This window comes from Aythya ferina (assembly GCF_964211825.1).
Source record: "Aythya ferina genome assembly, chromosome: 2".
Classification (NCBI taxonomy): Eukaryota; Metazoa; Chordata; class Aves; order Anseriformes; family Anatidae; genus Aythya; species Aythya ferina.
Window position 1 is genome coordinate 20,733,134 of NC_140297.1, and position 16,168 is coordinate 20,749,301.

Sequence of the window (16,168 nt, forward strand, 5' to 3'; positions counted from 1 at the left end):
TGGTAGATCCTATGCTACTGGCAGCTGGCACTGCACCTTTCTCCATGCACGAGCATCAGCTACAAGTTACTTCTGTGGAAAGCCGGAGACTAGCTTGATCAGATTTTGTTCAAATGTTCAGAAATATTCTTCGATCTGAAGAAACTCATGGCTAACGATGGCTGAATAGTTAAAAAAACAAAACACAACTCATCCGAATTAGAGCTGCTGGTAATGCTTTAATGCTTAGAGCTCCCAACTAGCTAAATCGTGATTGCTTCTATTTAGAACATGTTGCCTGAGGAAACCCAGAGTAATTAAAGAAAAGCTGAAAAATAATAATACAGACAGGAGGAAAATCTTCAGTAGCAAAGCTATCTTCTGAAAGAAATAATTCTACAAAAAACCTGTACTGCAGGTATACATGTACACACTTCCTTGGGCTAAGTCTTTGAATAAACATGAAGAGCAAAAATCAAAGCAGGTCTGGAAGCAGAGTAGGTAAACTTTCCCACCATTTCTACTAAAGCAAAATGCTCTTGCTCAAACGTCTGCAAGAACTGCATACTGAACTCCCTTTACAGGGCAGTTATTTTGTACTATTTGTAGGACATTTCAAATTTTACGGTCTCAGTTTTTAAATCATTAGGGAAAAATAGAGCCACCTCCTGAGTAGCTACTCTTTGCCAATCATGTCTTTGTTTTGATTAAAATGTCACAGTTCTGTTCTTCCTCCTGAACAACTGGATTTATTTAATTATACAGATTTTCTGTGGTTCTCTCACCTCTTTGCAAGCACAGATTTGGCCTACCTAGCCAGAAAGCATGACTAGGAAAGGACAGTTCTTTGCATCACAAAACTGTTAGATAAATCAAAATTCAGAACACATGGAAGTAGTATAATGTAAATATTATTTCTTATCTGATGATATATCGAGTCACAAACTCACTAGGAGATTGCCTTTCATTATACAATTTATTATTCCTTATTATTGTTAGACTGGGGGAGAAATACACACCTGGGGCAACAGAAAGAGTAACTATAACATTAGAGGAGGCTGGCTGCCAGAAGAAACTGGCAGAATTGTCAGGGTGCACATACCACTGTGGGGTGGTTGGAGGAAGCAGAGAATGTTCAAGATCCTTGAGTTCAAGAAGTGTTGGACAACACTATGACTGATATGGCCTGATTTTCTGGGTGGTCCTTTGGGGACCCAGGAGTTGGACTTGATGATCCTCGTGGGTTCCTTCCAACTCAGGATATTCTATGATTCTATGAGAATGTGTGGAGAATATGAAATTAGAAGGCCTGAGAATGGATGACTGGCTAAGTGGAGATGACTGGAGATGCATTAACAAAATTTGGAATTCTGGAAGTGTCAGGATTGAGCAGGATGGATCTGGGATATTTAACACAAACTGTAGGTTACAAATGGAGCTATAAAAAAATATTGTAAGGATAGAAGGCTTAATACCCTAATTCCACACAATGAGCTTAAATGAATAGAAGAGAATTTACAACAGACTATGGAAGAGAGATATTACATGACAGGAATTAAAAACCATGAAAAAGACTTCCTGCAACTAATGTATGTTAATTGATTTATTTCCAATAATCACTAAATGCTATGTTATTTTCCGATAATAACTGTGTATATTCAGAAAGAATTTGTTAATTTGTAGGAGAAGAAGCAGTTGAGAGGTATCAGAATACATGACCTTCAGAACTTCAGAAGTTCTGTTAACCAAATTAATGCAAGTTAGGAAATATCTCTTTTTGGGGGGTGGAGATAGGACAAAGGGGGGGGGGCAGTATTTTATTCTTCATTCATTTTAATATCCATTCATTTTGATATCCTTTATTTATGTAGGGGGAGGGAGGTAAGTAGAAACAAAACCTTACCTACGCTGTTTTTAGGGTAATCTATGTCACTTTTGGAAGAGCATAAAAAAAACAAACAAACAGTATTTCATACAGAATTTGTGTAGAGATCTGACTTATACCATAAAATCAACATTAAAATGTATGCTCCAGTTTCTACACAAGTGAATGCGAAGACGAGTATCCTGCACCTAAGTTAAGCATGTCCACAAAGTTCTTTTTCAGATAAGAAAACAATATTATAATGCAGAATACAGCAAGACTACTATTTCCTTCTTTTAAGTATTGCAGCTTGTAAGAACTTATTCCAGACTGCTTGCCAGCTTATCATAGAAAGGAATAAGTTGACCCCTGGAGACATCTGTCTGTTCTGCAGCTGGACAAGGAGCCTAGATAACCAAATAAGACTATGTGATTTATTTTTAGGTGGCTGCATGTAGATAAGATGATTTTGACTCATATTGGTTACATAAGTAAACAATTTAGTTAATCATATTTGAGTATTTTTGAATCATATTGGTTACTTCTATATAATTATCAATATAGCTAATAAGTTTTATGATATACCATATTTTCAAGGAGTACAGAGTATGACGCAGGTAGATACTCGGAAGTATTCTACAATGGGAAAATCTCTGAAGCCAATCAGAAAACATTACTTCATAAAAATTACATTATTTTTATAGTTACAATTTCAAGATACCTTAGCATGCATTTTCCAAGGAAGACTTTTTTCCTCCCTCTGAATTCATGATTGTTCATAATAAATTGCCAGAGTACCATAAAAACAGAAAGTTGCTTTATATACGTTATTGGAATATAGATCAAAATATATCATTTGACATTTTCACTTTCTGTTCTGCTATATTTAGGCATTTCCATGCATAATAATTCTTAAGGTATGATTAACAGAAGTTATTAAGACAATAAGGGTAGAACGAGCATTTATTTATTTATGTGGTTTGCAGCTCATTGTAGTGCATTCCAAAATAATATTTTCCTGAACCTACTGGTGGGAAAATAAAAACTTCTGTTGATATTGAGATGGAGCAAATGCCACCTAAATTACTTGAACATATATTTCATTTGAAGCTTTAATCAGTGTGTGGTTAATTCTCCAAGGATCTGCTTAATCATCACAGTAAGAAAAACTGTATTGAACAGATTCACAACTAATTTATACACAAGCTATCCTATCTGAACAGTAAGAGCTGTATAAATAGAAGTGTCATTCAAGAGCATTTTTAAAACATCTGTATTACCTTTTAGTTAGCCATAATCATTTGTTGTTGTTTCTTATGAATGAAAATCTACACAGAAACTTTCTGATTCTTCATTCGCTCCCCCTCTTCCTTTTCTCCTTAGGAAATGGGATGGCTGATATTCCTATGAGAATCCCTATTCACATGCACACTTTCTTTTTTAAAAATAAATATGACATTATAAGGTATTAGAATTTAACTCATTTTCTTTACAGAGTTAAAGTCACTTCATTTGTCTAGCAGAATTTATATTATAAACTCTCAAAGAGCTTGATGACAAGGTAAGTTTGTTATACTGAGATATTTGATGAAGAGAAAAAATACAAGAGTTAATCATTTTCTTTTTAAAATATTGTGAATCACGTTGATACTCATAAAACCCTTCCATCTCAAATTATGTACTACTTTGACTATTTTCATACAACAGAAAATTGTTACAGTTGAGCAATGATAAATCCCTCTTGAACATGCTTCATAAAAATACTTACAGGCCCTCAATGCCAGTAACATACTGAGTTGCTATAATTAACGATACGTTCAGATGCAAGTTTTAACACAAAACTGCCTTTTACAATCACAAGCAAATACATTTATCCAGACATTGCATACAACCAACAAATAGATAGGAATCACTCTGATAGGTATACTAGCTCATTTCCTTTAGAGGAAAAAGCACTACTTAAAAATCTGCCATGTGTGTTATATATGATAAATTTGATTTTCTCTCCTTTGCACATTTTTCTTTCCTTAGAAAGCACACCATTGCATGATCTTGCGGTTATTTCTTTTTGCTATTTTTTAATGTGATAAAAATATAATAGAACTGCTGTTATTTAAAAACGTAAAAACAAGATTTTGTATCTACAATACATAGAGATATGAAATGTTCCAATTTTCCTCTTCTTGAAAATAAAATGGATATTGTAAATATTTGTGTAATAACATACCTCCATCCATACACTCTGGGGTGAAAGAAATGTCATCAAGAGCAAATTCTGTGGGTTCACTCTGCCCCACTTCAGCTTCAAAAGCAACTCTGAAAGGGTTGTTACTGGAGAGGACCACATTTGCATACATCCATTTGTTTTCTTCATTTCTACTAGAAGACCACATTAGAATATCCATTCCATGTTCTTCAACGGTGTATACCTATTAACAATGAAAGAGATGCAACTGAATCAGCATTCAGAGACAGAGGAATGAAGCTAGCTGGAGTAACATAGCCCAAGCCAAATAGCACAGCAAGCAGTTGAAGTACTACTGACCTTCTTAAGTAAGATTTAAATCCACACCTGCACCTTTCACCTTTGCTAATGTTAGCTCAGCTGCGAGTAAAAAGGTACTCTTAAAAAAAAAAAAATGCTAATACAATCACTAATTGGAAAACCTACAGACTGATAGAAGCTAATGAGTAAGGACCTAACACAAATTTCACCTGAACATTGAAGAAAAGACTCAGAAGGTTCTAGAGCTATCCTTTCTTCTCTAAAGGGTGACCTTCTTATAGTTGTTAGGCTGATTTTCCAGTGACCCTGGGGTTCATGTTCCCACTTTAGTGCCTCAGTTTAACAATGGGACACACACACACACAAAGAAACAAACAACATACAAAACCTTTAAGTCTGAAGAAAGTTATAGACTTAAATTTATAAATAATTATATGTATATTACCTACCTTTGACTCTCCCAGACAGCCTGTTGAGACAAACAAGGTAAAAACCCAAATGACACAACGAACCACATGCTTTATGGAAGTTGCTGTATTGACCAAAATATCAGTAATTACTTAATACTCATGTACATTGTTTCTGTGTTGGAGTAAAGGAGAAGTAAGAGGACTGACATACAATAATCCAAATTAGGATCCAACTTAGTCAAGCCTGATGTTCTGCTACAGGACTGTGTAACAGCACTATCCAGCATCAATATTCTAAAAACCAAGCTGGAATACAATGAGAAGTGTTGAGAAGAAACAGACAATTAAAGCCAAAAAAACAATGGATTACAATAGAGTTCAGATAAAATGTGAAGCCCAAAATGTCTGTTTCTTTATCTGGGGATATAGACCCAATACTCTCAAAGATTATGCCCACAGAAAGTGAAAGATGTATTCTTCAGTGAGGTTACTTTTGTCAGTGAGGGTCTGAAGCATCTTCTGAGTCAGGAAATATACTTAGTGTCTACAAGATTTTTGCTGACCTTTTCAGAAGGATACACATAATGCAACTGTTGGGTAAGGAATAAGTATGCCACTAATAGTGACATAGAAAGAAACAGGAGCATAGTTTCTCTTCAGCAGAACATTTACACATGTACATTTACACGTGTACAAACCCAGCAGCACATGAAAAGTACAGCAAATTCTCATAGATATAAGTTCCCTAGAGTCCTGGAGAGTTACAGCTCTGTAATGCTTAGTGTCTCCAGAGACTCCAACACCTCCCCACACACCATCCTATGAATTGTTTACAAGTCAGTCTGGTAGTGGAAACAATTTAAAGATGAAGGGGGAAGGGAAGGGGGGAAAGGGAAAGGAAAGGGAGGGGAGGGGAGAGAAAAGGAAAATCTACCAGCCTGAGTAGAATATGCTCAGTCTTATACTGATCTAGTTGTAGGCTAAATTCCATCATTTTAATTTACAAGTAACAAGCATGTATTGTACTAACTAGGCATCGTCTACTGATACCACTTCTTAGAGTGCACACACAATCTAAATCATAAAGAACAGGAATAAGCATTAGTAAAGGTATCACATCATTTACTGTGGAGTGAAAAGCTCAAGAGTGAAAATATCCCAGTACACACTTTATGGTGATTTTAAAAAGAATTTAGCATGATAATCTCCATGATGTAAATGCATGAGTGAAGCTTTTATACTTGTTTCTTGGTGTTTCTCCAAGGTGCCTTTGCCAGCTGGTTCATTTGTAGTCCATATGTGAACAGTATTCTCTCACAAAACCCATTTTCCTGCCTTAAAATCATGACTCAGTTCTAATTCACCACAGCATGTCCCGTGTGTTAGAGACTCTTGAATTCCTTTTTCAGCTTCTATCTCAATCTGTGGGTGGGGAAAGTGCATGTACTTCTGAAGGTCACAAAATACACACTGCTATTTTCTACTTAGTCATCAGCAGTTACAACTCATGTGGCTATTCTATACCCTCATGCTGACTTTCCAAGATAACATATCATCTTCCTGATCTTCCCTGACTTTAGCAGTTGGCATGCTGGAGACTACTACTATGCTCTATCTAGAAGGTTAATTAATTGGCTAATAATCAAGAAGCCAATGCAGATTTGAGGGGTGCATAGCAAGGGGTGTATTCTCCCAACATTCCCATCCTGTTGTCTGTAATCAGCAGCCAAGGAAGCAGAAGAATCTTGGGAAAGACAACACATATTTTCACTTCACTAGGCATCAGACACATATGTCAGCTGAGAAAAGCTCCCACTAACTCCAGTGAATAATGATACTAAGTTTTCCACTCTACATCCTCAAGATCATGCCTTCAAAATGTTCTTGTTCCTCAGCAGTCATTATTTCATGTCTTCATTGGGGATAAAGCTACACTACAGGAATATTGAAATTGTTTCTCCAAAGCCCACAGAACAGATTAGCAAAATTGTATCACCATTCACTGTCACATTAGAGAAACACTTCAGAAAGTTATGCCCTTTTTCTCTTTATCTCTTTAAACATGGGTTTGAAGTAATAAAAAATTAGTCATTTTAAGTGAAATTGACCTGTACTATACAAAAATTTACCACACCTCAGTTCTTTTAGTATCAACAAATATCAATTTGGCTTTTAAATTAAATTTGGCTTTTAAATCTCAATTGTGTGACAAATTCCTGGAATAAACTGATAGAGAAAGCTTGCTGCAGCTTAATGAAAGCTGCATGCTTTCTGTCTAACAGATAATTAATAGGATCGCCACTGAATAAAACAGGTGTTAAAATAACCTCAATTTCTTGCTGAAATGTCTCTACTATTTCATTAATCAAAATGTAAAGAGAAATTAATTTTCTAAATTTGCATTTGTAGCATATATGTAATAAAAACTGTTTATATTTAGAGCTATTCTTTAAGCATATTCATTAATACTTTAGACTAGTCTTGTGTTTAATGCTGAATAACTCATCCCTCAAAGGCTGCTGTCAAGTACTTCTAAGGAAAGCTAATGTTTTCATAACAAATCATTATGATTTTTTTATTATTATTATTATTTTGTTGGCTAACAACTGAACAATGAAGCATCAGTATTCAGATCTTTTAAAATAACTTTCACTCTTAGTGTAAGAGTTGTTGTAGATCTTGTATTTTTTCTAAAGGCAATAATAATAATAGCTTATGCTTTTATTTCCCCTGTAAAAAATTACAAAGTTTATGGCAATAGAATTCTCCCAGAGAAACATGCATTGTGAATAAAGAAGAGAAGCAACTTTAATACCTACTCTTCTAATCTTGGTGAATATTCTTTTTTTTTAAGTTTGTGTAGTTCAACATTATCTATTTCCAATACTGAGACATCCTTCATTTTTTTTTTTTTATCTTTCTTTTAACCAAATTGGTGATTTTAATCATTCATCTCTGCTTATATTCTGTCTTTGTGGTCTTTCCTTTTTAATTTTTCTTTTTCCTTTTTTAAAATCCAGACATGACATAAATGTTGCAGATAGCTGTATTTCAGATAATAGCTACATCATCATCTGTTGCAGTGACATAACTATATTCTAATACATTATTCAGATTTCCTATTACCATTTGACTTGTTTCTTTTTTTAACCTCCATTGCAACTTGAGCACAAAAAAAAAGGGAAAAAAAAAAAAAAAGAAAAAAAAAACACAGACTGCCTGTCTGACTAACTCCACATACATAGGCCGTATACACCTGCTTATTCACTAACTCTAAGGGTGCTGTAATACTTGAAAAATTTCAGTTCAGAAGCTCCTTCAAAAAAATTTTGTCTGCTTTCTTGCACAGTAAATTTAAACAAATCTTTCATAGATGATCTTGGAGTATTTCAGTTACTAACTGATCCATAAGGTAATCACTGTTTGCTTTTTACTTCAATTTAATCTGGAACTGCTCTCAACCTTTACTTACTGCTCTGTTTACTTAATCTTAATGTGCAAAGTTTGAGTATATGAAGGTATAAATAATTGAAACTGGGAAGAATGGACTTGAGGACATGGCCTAGTACTTTAAAAGCTATATTCAAATACTAAAATTACAATATTGATATAAACTCTTCTAAAAATTCATATTGAATATCTGAAATATCTTTGCGAAAAATAAGGTTTTGAGAATTTTTATTGACTTAGTAGTGAGAAATGTTAAAATAAAATTACCTGAAAATTCATTAAAAATCAGTTTTAAAAAGCAGGCTGAATTTTGGCTAGGATTGAGTTAATTTTCTTCCTAGTAGCTGGTATGGTGCTGTGTTTTAGATTTAGGATAAGAATAATGTTGAAGGACCTTCTGCTTATAATAACTTTATGTATTTTTTTTTCTCTATTTACTCTTAATTAAGTGCCCATGAACTAAGTGACAGAGATAAAAATACCATCCCATAATCATATACTTTAAAAGGACAGACAAAAAGTTGAATGAAAGGTAACATTATTCTTTGAATGGATATAAGAAGTAAATATTTCATGCTGAGGGCAGCCAAGCAGTGGCAGGGGTTGCCCAGAGGAATTGGGTAGTTTCCATTTCTGGAGGTTTTCACCTAGTCTGATCTTGCAGCTGACCCTGCTTTGAGCAGGAGTTTGGACTAGAGACCTCTTGAAGTCCAGTACAAATTATACTGTATTCCTATTGAATTGTGCTATGATCCTTTTCAGTGGGGATGAACATAAGGAAGAAAACCAAAGATAAAGATTGTCAATACAAAAACACTGGTAATGTATACATTTTTTTTTATATTCCATCACATGTAATAAAACTGACATAAATACATGTCTGAAAATACAGGTTAACAAGCTGGCACAGATAGGAGTCTTGCTCAGGCCTGTAAAAAAGGTGTTATGCAACATATTTATTCAGTGAGCCATGTGAAATGAATTATTTGCCAAGGATACACATCACTGCTTGAGATTTTACAAAAAGAATTAACAACTAAGAGTTGGCCCACTGAGGATGCTTGGGGAACAGCAAGAAGATATTTGAACTATAATCATAAATATGGTTAAATGCTTTATTGCCAGTTATTTCAATCAAACACCCTTGATACATGGTGACATTAATTTGTTTAACACTTGTCTTTTAAACTGCATATCTTGTTTTTGTCCTAAACTTTGGAAACTAACACGATTTGATGTTAAATAGTGGATTGTGCAGTGTTGATGTTCAGTAGGTCTGAGAATGATAGATAGGCAGTGTTAATTTTTGCACATATAGCAAAAGGGCTTCAAGTGAAATTAAGAGTAGAACAAAATTGTCCCTGTTGATCTTGACAGAAAATTTTTCTATATGGGTATAGTGACAGTGAAATTGTGAAGAAGTATAGCTAACAGCCTCTGAGATTTAGATCATTTTAGACACAGAAATGCAAATACTACTAGTGCAATTATTACTGTGGCATGAATTGGTAGACTTGCTTTTTCTCTTACCTTTAAGACTCCTGTTTGCCTAGAAGCAAACATCCAGAACCAGAACCGAACTCTGCAGATCCCAAGGCTGGCTGGGAAGAATTTGGTAGTAATTATCTTCGCTCTATTTCCTTCCTTCTGGTTAGATGAGTTTACATACAAAAAACGTTGTCCTTTACCTCAATAAAAAGATTAAAATAATTTATAGTTTTTCAGTACTATTTTATGCTCTAAAGGAAAAGCATTTTTACCCACATAGATACTAGTATCTGTTACAATGTACATGTATACCCATACATTACAGAGATGTTCTGGGTTAAAACTGTGTATTTCTGTTTATTACATACATATAATATTAATGTAACCATCAGATCTCACTGTGCCTTTTTTACCCACGTGTAAATACTTGATTCATATTAATAATAAATATGAATAATAAATTTAAATCATGTTGCAAGCACCAACACTCACTCACAGATTCTGAAAACTCAGTAAGTAGGAGCTTCTGCATATGAACTCCAAACATTACTGTCCCAAAACACTAATATCTTCTTCAATACTCTTCAGAAAGTCAGCCAATCAATTCTTTCTGATTTTAAATTACATAAATGTGTGAAATGATGGAATATGTTGGTAAGGTACAAATAACAGAATTAGTAAGCCTGCTTACAAAACTTTATCTCAGGAAGAACTTCCTGATTAAGCAAACTTTCTCAAAAATCTATTTTAAAACTTTTAAAATACCTGTTATTCAAATAAGAACTTTTTTTTTTAATTAATTTTTTTTTTTTTTTTTTTTTTAAGGGGGAGGGGTGTGGGGTGGAGGGCAGATCATGCTTAGTCTTCTCAGGAGAAGTTAAAAGTTCAGAATTTTTAATCTAAGGAATGAATCCTAATTGCTCTTTTCAGGGACATAAGACATACCAAACATTCAGAATCATAACAGTATGCCAGTCAACCTCATGTAAGCTCTTATAAACCTTTCTGTAAATAAGTGATTAACAAATGGTATATCCAAAAAAGATTGACTCTCTGCAATCCTTTTCCTTCGTCTTATAAATAAAAGTTAATGAACATTTTGTAAAGAAGATGGCAGTCCCTGTGGAAAGGGATTTTAAATTAAGTTTCAGATAAACTTAAGTGAATTGCTAATCTTTTAGCAATCATCTTTTCTTTCTTAGGTCAATGAATTCTCAAATCCTTAAAAATAAACTGTCACCTTCACACCCACCCTGTTTATGTTTCATGTATAAAACATACATGCATATTCATACTCTGCAGCTGAATTTAAGAGCTTCATATGCTCGTCAATTTACAGTTTCACAAAAATTATTCTGCACTACTACAATACTTCGGTAATTCAAGGATGCAGATTTGGGAAAAATATGGTATAAGATTTTTGTGTCTGTTGTGAATGTAATTTTTAAGATGCTGTAATTGTAAAGAGAGCAGCAATCATGATGGTCTTGGGGTAAGTACACAAAACAAAACAAACAAAAAACACCATTTCCAGAATTGTTATTCTGGAAAGGAAATAAATATTTGTGGAACAAACCAAATAGGCATGGATCCAAAATGTTTTTTAAAACCTAGTTACTCCCTATATTGACAACTTAGCAAAACAGTTTAAGTGTTATATGCAAGGTCATGATCACTAAATTTTCAGGCAGATTAGTGACAGTCCCCTGTCTGGCAGCTTTATTATAAGGCCTAAAAGACAATTGATATCTTTCTCCAAATCCTATTCTGTCATTTAAAAAATTCTGTTAGAAAAAAAAATAATATATATATATATATATATTTCAGTTCGTAAGATCCATAAAAGACACAATCTGTCACTTATTAGTAGGGAGACAAATAGTGCTTTTAAGAAAGCAAAAAAAAGATGCTCACTCCTTTGTCACTTCAAGAGCCAGACTCACTTGGACTGCAGTTAAAATATCAAAAGTAATTTCTCATCTGAAGTGAGTTGCAGTTATTTCCACCTAAAATTGATTGCAATTTTAGTCCTTTGACTCATAAAGTGAGCTATGTAATGGGTTTTCAAACTGCTATTCGACATGCCATTCTCACAGACCTGTAAATGAACGTTAGTTCAGAGTGAGAATTATTCAGTTTGAATGTCAGTGGAAGGAAACCCAGAATTTGAACAATTTGTAAATGGTAGCAACTGTCAAGGAATTGCTCTTAGTTTCTATTGTTGCCTTCGAAGCAATCTTATTTGAGATGATATTTTCAAGTGGGATTATCTGGGTATCATGTTATGCCTCAAACTTTTTTAGGAAATGTAAATTTTCTCAGGTGAGAAAAAGCTATTTGAAAGATTACAGTGACATGGATATATTACATTCTTCATAAGTAGAATGGTGCTGAATATTTGCACACTAAATAACAGACTGGAAAGCCAGGGTGCCTGCCTACATATTACATAATATATGACATATGGCAAAATGATATACATATGATATACAGCATATGTATACGATATACAGCAAAAGTTAAATAGACATGCTTTTTTAGTTGGTTGATATTTTTGAAGTTCAAACATTCTGGACTTGAGCAGTAACATCCTCAGAGTGTTTCAATAGCTCATGGATACTGTGGCTAAAGGCTGAAAGTGTCTTGTTTTGGGGCAGGAAAGAATAGTATGATAAGGAAATTTATGGAAATAATTTTTAAAAGTGAGACCTGAATAAGAGACATCTCAGTCAAATTGCAGAATGTTAGACATAGCTGTAATATAGTCGTTATTTTTCACAAAATGTCTTTCTGTTCAAATCACAGGGTTTATCTTATCCTTGAGACTGTTCTAATGCAGTAAATTAGTTATGTTAAACTAATGCAAATTTTTCAGAAATTAATATTGTTACCCATCTGAAATCTGTAATGTTAGTTTAGATTTTGCTAGATGAGGCAGTATGACACATTTACAACCAAACCTACACACAAAGCTGTTCCAATATACATAGTACATGGTTGGTATAATACCACAGGATTCATTCTATTGCTATAATGGCACTCGTGATCTGTGCAACAAATGTATATGCTTAGTAACTAGAGGAAATGAATTTGGAACTAGAAGAAATTGGTTTGGACCAGGAACGGACTGACAGATATTGCTGGACATTACAGAGAGTCTGTATCTAGACTGCTGGCAATTCTAACAAGTGATTCTTTTTCATTATAGCTAATGTGAATATTTCTTGCCCACTTAATTTACAAGTAAATTACAAATCTAGACAATTTTGTAAACACATTTGCTGTAATTCCATTTTACTTTTTCCTTTCTTTTTATTAACTTTATTCTTCTTACAATTCCTGGGTAATTTCAAAGATGCAAAGAAGAATCAATTAAGTAAGAGGAACTGAAATAGAAAAACACACAAAATCTCCTTGAAGAGCCAAGGGCTAGAGGTTGTTTTATCATCACATTGCATCACAGGAAGAGCAAGAAAGCAAGTCAGACTACTGATTTACAAAGAACAGCTTGCTTGGGACAGCTGAATTAGTTTCTACCTCTACCCTGTCTGTTCTGTCCCTTTCCAAGAGGAACTTCCACAATTATAGCCAACAGCAACACAGACTATCTGCTTCCTATAAAATGACAAATTGTGATGTGTGGCAGTTAAACAGTTCCCTCATGATCAGGTGAACAGTTCCTGCATCAGGTGCAGGATCTGCCAAACAAAAAGGGAAGATAAATGAGTAGGACAGAAATGGTTACAGCCACCTGCTTATAAGATGTCTCTGTTGAGTTTGGAAATGTAAAACAAACAAACAAAAAAATCCACCTGCAGATCATGCTGGATACAAATTCAAGATTAAACCAGTAAAGATTGTGACACCTGTACAGTGAATCTGAACTATTCTTTGCTAATAAAATAAAAATTAGAACTGGTTAGGATTCCTAATAAATAAAATTTCTGGAAAAGAAAATTAAGCACTTCTCAATAGCAATTGGTACCTTTATGATGGAAATTAAATTTCCATTCAGATTTATAATAAATACAGAAAGAAATATAATACAATATAATTTTATATTTATTTAGTATATAATTATAATTTGCTGTCTCATAGCACAGATAACTGGAACGGCCCATTAGTACATTTTGTTATGCTGATAATCAGTAGGCATTCTGTTAGTAGTCTGGCTGTATCATCCTGTAGGAACATGTTAATAGAGGAGATGTTTCTACATTAAGATATCTGGCATGCCAATAACAGGGAGAAAAGTTAAGACCTTACTTATGAACCTTAAGCATTTCACATGCATCCACACACACTGCTCATCAGTTGCTCTTTAAGTGTATGACACTACTGGAAAAGCAGATTATTCCAACTATTGACAAGTAGAGCATCATGAGTATCAGGATCTAACACAAAAGGTTTCATAACACGGATTTCATTTGAATCCAGTAGCTTCTTTGAGGAGCGAAAAAAAATACTAGTGATAGGTGAGAAAAATACAGAGCTGATGATCAGGAGAAGGAAATATAACAATAGACTAATCTGGGTTCTCAGAAAATCTATTTTTTGAACATGAGTTAGCTAAAGGTTTGCAAGATGTCCAACTATTTTGTCAGGGTGCAAGCTGATACTGGAAACAGAGAACTGGTACCGTGTTGAAACTGCCTGAAAAAAAGCCTACAATGCCACAAATTTTTCCAGAGATCGACTACAGCACAGCCAGGGTCATTGGATAGTCTCATTCAAGGTACTATTCAATACAAATCCATATTGCCTGCTTAGGTGACTAAAAAGAAATGGATGGCTGGACTACTATTTTTACCTTTGTTTATCCAAATTTGTTCAGTCATTCAACAGTACATGGATACACTGCCACAGCATTTCTGAACAAGGCCCAATACATTAACTTAGTAACGCATGGATAATGACAGATATATCCTCTTTTATGGTATTAAAATTTTCATATCGGTATTTTTTAAACATTTTTTCAAGTAGACCCTTAATTAAAAATCTCATTGCAGACTTATCAACAACAACTGCACTTGTAGAAGTATGCTGTACTGCTTTAGAAAGAGTTCTGTTATGTCCCAGATGGGATGATTAATTAGATACTTTATATCGTATTTAGTAGCTCATTGTTTTGGAAATGACTAAATGAATGCATCAAGCTAAAGTGGAGTATTAAGAATGATATAATCAAGATCGTTTTGAAAATAGTAGTCTTAAAAATTACAGTGCTGCTGAAACCACAATTAAAAATGTGGGCAATGGGCTGTTATGCAAGTTATTTATTTATTTTATTTATTTATTTTAAATCTGAGTTCAGATGGAACTAGAAATTATCAGATAGTATAAATGACAAGATTCAGTTTGTTAAAACATTTAATATTTTTGTCGTAGCTTTTTATGTATCCTTAGTTGTAATTTTAATATAAAAGGAAGTGTTTTAAACACTCACTGGAACTTTAAATATCGTAATAACCTTCGCGAACTGTACTAATTTTTCACTATTACTTGTCTGTATTACAATAAGCTCAACAGATCACATTGAGGTTTCATAGAATCATAGAAACATTTAGGTTGGAAAAGACCTTCAAGAACATCAAGTCCAACTATCAGTCTGACCTATCATGTTCCATCACAAACTATGTCCTTAGTGCAATGCCCACCCATGTCTTAAATACCTCCAAACATGGGGACTTCAATGCTTCCCTTGGCAGCCTATCACAGAATCACAGAATTTCTAGGTTGGAAGAGACCTCAAGATCATCGAGTCCAACCTCTGACCTAACGCTAGCAGTCCCCACTAAACCATATCCCTAAGCTCTACATCTAAACGTCTTTTAAAGACTTCCAGGGATGGTGACTCCACCACTTCCCTGGGCAGCCTGTTCCAACGCCTCACAACCCTTTCAGTAAAGAAGTTCTTCCTAACATCTAACCTAAAACTCCCTTGCTTCACCTCCCTTCCCATGAAGAAATTGTTCCTAATATCTAACCTAAGGCTCAGCTAGTGCAACCTGAGAACATTTTATTGCAATCTATCATTTTCCACCTGAGAAAAGAGATTGACACCCACCTCACTGCAACCTTCTTTCACGTAGTTGTAGAGAGTGATGAGGTCAACGTGCTTTTCTCCAGACTAAACAACCCCAGTTCCCTCAGTCGATCCTCATAAATCTTGTTTTCTAGTCCCTTCACCAACTTCATTGCTCTTCTCAACACATACTCTAGAAACCCAACATCCTTTTTTTTTTTTTTTTTTTTTTTTGCAGTGAGGGGCCCAAAACTGAACACAGTACTTGAGGTGCACTCTACGTACAAAGGGACAATCTCTTCCCTAGTCCTACTGGCCATGCTATTTCTGATGAAGGCCAGGATATCATTGGCCTTCCTGACCACATGGGCACACTGCTCACTTATGTGCAGCTGACTGTTGACTAATTGATGCTAATTTATGGGACAGTGTTTTTTGGAGTTCAG

At 34.4% G+C, this 16,168-nt stretch overlaps 1 protein-coding gene across 2 annotated transcripts in view; it reads right to left on the minus strand.

The window, feature by feature from the left end:
* The window catches only part of MALRD1 (MAM and LDL receptor class A domain containing 1), a 264,634-nt gene that overhangs the window by 66,441 nt on the left and 182,025 nt on the right, over positions 1-16,168 (minus strand). For both annotated transcript variants that reach the window (XM_084510831.1, XM_084510832.1), the window contains 2 exons: positions 9,740-9,897; positions 4,071-4,272 (listed from right to left, as the gene is read on the minus strand). In XM_084510831.1, coding sequence (XP_084366957.1) covers positions 4,071-4,272; positions 9,740-9,897 — 360 coding nt within the window. The remainder of the gene's footprint in view (positions 1-4,070; positions 4,273-9,739; positions 9,898-16,168) is intronic.